The sequence below is a fragment of the Lampetra fluviatilis genome, chromosome 3 (assembly GCF_964198595.1).
Source record: "Lampetra fluviatilis chromosome 3, kcLamFluv1.1, whole genome shotgun sequence".
In the NCBI taxonomy this organism is placed as follows: Eukaryota; Metazoa; Chordata; class Hyperoartia; order Petromyzontiformes; family Petromyzontidae; genus Lampetra; species Lampetra fluviatilis.
The window spans coordinates 25,218,706-25,224,962 of record NC_136277.1 but is presented as its reverse complement, the minus strand read 5'-3'; the positions used below and the strand labels follow the sequence as shown (position 1 = coordinate 25,224,962).

The 6,257-nt window shown below is 43.5% G+C and overlaps 1 protein-coding gene across 1 annotated transcript; it reads right to left on the bottom strand.

Moving 5' to 3' along the window:
* Window positions 1–725: 725 nt before the first annotated feature.
* RBM8A (RNA binding motif protein 8A) lies at window positions 726–6,102 on the bottom strand. The gene is made up of 6 exons (XM_078885904.1): window positions 5,804–6,102; window positions 3,834–3,893; window positions 3,534–3,611; window positions 2,598–2,734; window positions 2,097–2,233; window positions 726–1,032 (listed from the first exon to the last, which is right to left on the bottom strand). Exons 1-6 carry the CDS (start codon window positions 5,868–5,870, stop codon window positions 984–986), a joined length of 528 nt encoding a protein of 175 aa, XP_078742030.1. The 5' UTR covers window positions 5,871–6,102; the 3' UTR covers window positions 726–983.
* Between the last annotated feature and the right edge of the window lie 155 nt (window positions 6,103–6,257).

Below are 6,257 nucleotides of genomic sequence, written 5' to 3'. Positions count from 1 at the left end.
CCACGTTTAAAATTGTCAAGATTCAGTGTAACCGTTAAAGGCACTTAACCAGCCAGCGAAAAGCAACTCATTCTGAATGGCTGCCTTGTCATTTTAACTCTGAATTCCTAAAACAATAGGACAGATAGGAGTCATTTTAACACGTAGGATTTCACGACCAATATAATCCATAATATAGGTTTGTTTTGGGTTAGAGCGCATAGATATAAATTTCGCTAAACCCGCCACCACCCGACAGCCAATTAGTAAGGTTTGTCGCGTTAACAGATGAGTCAAATTTATACTCACCAGTCATACTTTTCACTCAATGTTTCTTTTCAATATTCAAGATTGCAGATTAAATTGACCCTTTTGTTACATTATATTCAACCCTCAAAACCAAATTGTAAAATTTTAATAAAACACATGTTGACATTAACAGCATCCAGCAATCGACACGTACTACATTCTTCACCTGAAGACGGCTGCTTGCGTTGTAGCCGAAACGTCGTGAGAATTATTTGAATTTATTATGTTTTATTTTTATTATTTTATTACTTCCCTTCTACGTGACTTTACCGAAAGAACCAAGATGAATCCCTGCAGTCACGAAAGCTTTAAATCGAAACAAAATGTTTTATTTCAGTAAAACGCTTGACTAACATTTCACAACAAAACATTAAACAAGTTTTTCAAAGAATAATTGTGAAAAAAATAACCAATAAAGCCATCTTGTCACAAACGTTCCGAGACAAACCTAGTTTAATCATCATACAACTTACACCAGAATTCAAACAATCTAAATTCCAAAACGTTGGAAAATAATGTACGGTAAAAATAGTTGTTGCAAATTGCACACATTTCACTCAGTGTGCATTCTGCTATGACAACTATTTAACCAAAGCTGAAAAGAGTACACGTTGTCGTCAATATGAAACTGCGTTTAGAAGGGTTCAAAAACGCATGGTGTCGGCACTGCAGGTCACAGCAGGCAGGGTGAGAGATCACCGTCGTCTCCTGTCCGGGCTTCTGCTGCGACGACGGCCACCAACCCTACACAAGAACGTCACGAAATGCAATCGGGTTACACAACTCTAAAGCGAAGGCTCAACCGTTTCAACTCAACTGAATGTTAAGAGACACTTGAATACTCACAAACATAAGCTGTGTAAAACTCTGGCTGAGCTCTTGATAAAAATCCATAGCAAAAAGTTTACTCAAATTACAAGCTATCTGTGTTTTTTGGGGAGGGGAGCAAAAAAAACATGCTCATCATAATTTGTGAGTGTAATCACGTGGGGTTATTTATACATGCTATCACTTCAAATGACAAACTATTATGTGCATTTCCATGTATTTAGATGGTAGTTGTATGTCTATTAGTATTGATAGGTTTACTTGAAAAATTGTATGAAAAAAGCAACTATTTCAATCGCCCCAGTGCATCTCACTTAATCCCACGTCAGAGGTCGCAATCGGGTACCCGATACCCGTACCCTACCCGATACCCGGCTACCCGTACCCAGCCGGGTACGGGTTACCCGTTTGCAACCCTGGTGCGGCCGGGTACGGGTAGGACGTGAGTCACTGGTGAGTAACCGTTTGTCACTCATTTCCCAACGTCTTGTCTCTTCTCACAATTCAAGTTCCTAGAATCAACCGACCCGCGCCTGCAACATGGCTTCATCCCAGAGGTCGCAATCGGGTACCCGATACCCGTACCCTACCCGATACCCGGTTTGCGACCCTGGTGCGGCGGGATACGGGTACGGGTAAGGAATCAAAACCTGTTTGCGACCTCTGTCCCACGTACAAATACAATGGTACATGCTACTGGCAGCATTGAATAAACCATCTTTCTTGGCTTTAACATCATAGCTGACACGATTGAACAATTATTAAATGTGTCCCTCATCTAAGTCCACAGCCATGTTCCACTGTGCTACAAAACTTGCTCTGTTCACTGCTTTAAAAAAAAAACGGCTTGATGAACATGAGTACAAATTTAAATGAATGCTTCTTCATGGCTGTGCCTTTCCAAGAAGGAAGCAGCCATCCACTATCAAATTAAAATACTCATGGCACAAGTTGTATACAAACATTAAACTAAACTGTACCTTCTCTTGTGCTTGGGAGGGCCTCGGACAAAAGCCCAGTCAACGGCAATTTTCTGGCCCAGGATGTCTGCCCCATTGAGACCCTCCATGGCAGCCTGAGCCTCCTTGAATGTCTCGTATTCCACCAATGCATATCCCTGCAGAAAATGTTAACAGCACCTTTAAACATGTTGCACTTGTTTTACTATTACGTATACATGTGGCTTTAGAGATTGATTGCATGCAAGAGAGAAAAATCTCTGCGTTAAGTTGAAACATGGATTGGTGTTAAATTGTTTTGACTTCACTTGCTAACAAACAAGTTTATAACATAGATGTACGTAAAATAATTCATTGTCAATTTTACTTTTTGATGACAGGAATTAAAAATGTTTTCCTTTTCCAATGTATACGTAATTTCTTCCTCTGCTCGTATTTTTTCCCCCAAGCCTCCCTTGTGGCAAAAATGTCCAACAGAGGTGCGCAGGATACAGCAAACAAGGATTTTAATCTTTGAGGCACCTTAAGGAAGCCTGTGCGGCGGTCCAGGTTTAGATGCACATTCTTGATCTCGCCGAACTCTCCAAACTTGTCATGCATGTCGTCTTCTTGGGCCTCCTCGTGTACACCCGTCACGAAAAGGATCCAGCCCTCTACCGCTGGAGAGCAGTCAACGAAAAATGCACTTCAACACCACGCACATTTGTATTACATTTATTCAAGTCATGATGTTATCTCAAAGGTAAAGATACATTACCACGTAGCACCTGAAGTGATTTGGGAATTACACATAAAAAAATGCAACTTAATTTTTTTACTAAACATTTGTAATTGGTTACTTTGACAACTGGGATAACAGTGGTAGCAATCACAGCCATTTAGGGCTATACTTGCGCTCAATTTTGGCGGATATAAGTGACAAAAAAGTGTAAATACGTAAAGCTGTGTAACGCAACTGAAAACTCAATTAATATCTTGGTCAGACATTAATCATGAAAGAGCTTTTTTTATGAAACATCAGTCATGCAGGGGGATCAAATTTAAATTCGCTGGTCTAAAGTTAAGACTGGTGATTTTTTGATGACCAAAAGGATTACTCCACCAAAAGTGAAATTCCTGGTCAGAGGGACAAATGCACATTTGCTACAATTGATATTTTGGAAATTCGCCAGACAATAACTGGTGGGTGCAGGGACCCTAGCATAAACTGTGGCTTAAAAAGAGTGATGTGTAATTCACTCGGCCAGAGGCAATATTTTGTTTGAGGAAACTTCACTAAACCTAATACATCGTTTCTAAATCAGATTTATGAAAAGGCCAAAGCAAACTTTCTTTCAAAACAGTCTATGAATTTTTTTCAGATGTACCAGAGATCTGTCAAATTTGTGAATCATGTCCCCAAATGTTTAGAAAAAATGCAGATAACACATTGGATTTTCTTTTTAATGGGTTACGTACATCTCTGTGGTCCAGGCTCATCACCATCTTGCTCCACAGACTCATAGTCCTCCTTCTTTCTGCTCCTGCCTCCTTCATCTTTATGACACAAAACCAAGTCCGAAACACATCACAAACATACTGGTCATCCTACCTGAAATAAACATTTGGCATATATGTACTGAAATAATTACTGGAATTGTATTCATAAAGGCCAAGATATGTAGCCCTTAATGAAAGCAGCTTATGTACGTATTTTGTTGTTGTTAATTGTTTCAGAGACAATCGACTCTTCAAAGGATGCAGGCATCAACAGCATACCTCCAACAAATCCTCGACCTTTTCGTTTCTTCGCCTTTTCCTTCAGCTTGTGAATACTCTCTAAATAAAAACAAAACAAGCAATGATTATTGTTTAGGTTACACCACACATCAATGCCATCCATGATTAGACATTCCACATGAAATGCATTTGCTAATGCTTGGATCCTCACCTGTACCTTATTCACTGTCGTTTTTGCCCATAGTTCACCATTCTGGTGAGTTGATGAGTTCACTGAATTACTATACTTAACCAATCTGGTCAATGCATGTCAGTTGACTGCATGCCCATACTTCACTGATCTGGTCCGTGCGTGTGAGTTGACTGCATCACTATACCTCACCAATCTGGTCAGGGTGTGAGTTGACTGCACGACCATATTTCACCAATCTGGTCAGTGCATTCGAGTTGACTGCATGGTCATAGTTCAGCAATATGGTCAGGGCGTGTGGGTTCACCGAATGACCATACTTTACCAAGCTGGTCAGTGCGTGCGAGTTGACTGCATGGCCTTAGGGGCCATCCATTGAGTACGTACGCAAACATGTCAAATCTTGACCCCTCCCCCCACCTGCGTACATATGCTTAACGCACCCCCCCCCCCCCCGAATCATATAGAATGGCCAATATTTAATCCACGCAGAAACGATCAAGGATTAATAATATTAACGTGTTTAAGCAAACAGATAGTCCACCGCCGGCTGCATTAAATAATTAAGCTGTGTATCTTGGCCACTTATTTTGCTGAGCTGCGTGATAGCTCGCAGTGAGGGATATGGTGGCATCCAAGTGATCTCTCCCAGTCCCACTTCTCCCGGTAGTACTTGTCTGACAGCTGAAGAAACTGAATTGTGGCTCATTTGAAGGCCAATGTAGACAAATTAAACTAAGTAACACGATTTTTGTTACTGGGTAGTAAATGTTATTTTCTAATTGCTTATGCGTTAAAAGTATAGAAAATGGCTATCATTCCCCACAAACTTTGCTTTTGTGACCAGGACTTTAAGTGAAGGAATGACACAAATGCACACCGCGTTTTCTCATTGAAAATAGGTACATTTCAAAATATCACTGTCCTGGTCACAAAGGCAAAGTTTGTGGGGAATAATGGCAATTTTCTGTACTTTTGAGGCATAGGCAATTATGAAATACCACTACACAGGAACAAAATAAGAATAAATGTAATAGTGTTATTAATGGAGTGGATTATTAACTTTTATTTTGTGTCCAGGTCACAAAAGCAAAGTTTGTGGGGAATAGCCACTTCCTGTACTTTTGAGGCATAAGCTATTGGAAAATAAGACTTACTACCCAGGAACACAATGTTTTTGTTAGTGTTGTTATCGAGGCATCACCCCCCCGCCCCGTTTCCTATGCGCACGTACACTGTCAGTAGACTCCCATACACAAGCGTACGCATTTGGGTTACGTACTAAATGTATAGCCACTTACTTCACCAATATGGTCAGGAGGTGCGAGTTCACTACATGGCCATACTTCACCAATCTGTGAGGGGGTGTGAGTTCACTACAGGGCCATACTTCACCAATCTGTGAGGGGGTTTGAGTTTACTGTACGGCCATACTTCACCAATCTGTGAGGGGGTGTGAGTTCACTGTAAGACCATACTTCACCAATCTGTGAGGGGGTGTGAGTTCACTGTAAGACAATACTTCACCAATCTGTGAGGGGGTGTGAGTTTACTGCACGGCCATACTTCACCAATCTGGTCAGTGCGTGCGAGTTGACCGCGTGAACATTAGAACAAAAACAAGTTTAGTTTGTCGAACCCGCAGGCTTTATCCTTTAGCTGTATTCCTTTAAGTTGAGTTTATCCTCCAACACGCTGCGCCACGGCTTCCAAGCGCCGGGGGATGAAGGGGGAGGCCTAGGCCCAATCCAGGCAAGGCCTCGCTCCCTCACTCGCCGTTACCCCACCGCCGCACGCCACCGCACGACCCGGCACGCACCGTCGCCTTCGTCGTCCATCTCGAAGTCTGCGCCCACCGCCTCGTGAAGGTCGAGCACGTCGGCCATGGCTGCGAAGGAGACGGAGCCCGGGGAGGTTTTTCTTTTGCCGCGAGGAAGGCCGAGGAAGAGTGGATGGGGGTGGGTGGAGATGGCGTCGACACCACGTGGTACCCGCCTCAACCAATCGGCCTGCGGGAAATCCGCTCACGTGGGCCGACGGCCACCACTCGGGCGCGTGTGCGGCGGTACCCACGTGGGTAGGGAGTAGACCAATCGTGAGAGAGCGGTGTTGGGTGGAGGGAGGGAGGGGGTCGGGTGGGGGAGGGGTTGGAGGGGAAGGGCCGGTGGGGGGGCGAGCCACGTGACCCCCGGTGTGTGGGTCAAGTCGGCCACATGTCCAGCCGCCACGTGTCCAGTCCCTTGCCGGCATACCCAGAGCCACCGGGCGTGCTG

Coding starts and splice junctions, on each gene's coding strand:
- RBM8A (XM_078885904.1), bottom strand. CDS start 5,870: ATGGCCGACGTGCTCGACCTTCACGAGGCGGTGGGCGCAGACTTCGAG. Junction 3,894..5,803: donor GATGGACGACGAAGGCGACG/GTGCGTGCCGGG, acceptor GTTTTTATTTAG/AGAGTATTCACAAGCTGAAG. Junction 2,735..3,533: donor TGAGCCTGGACCACAGAGAT/GTACGTAACCCA, acceptor ACTGCTCTCCAG/CGGTAGAGGGCTGGATCCTT.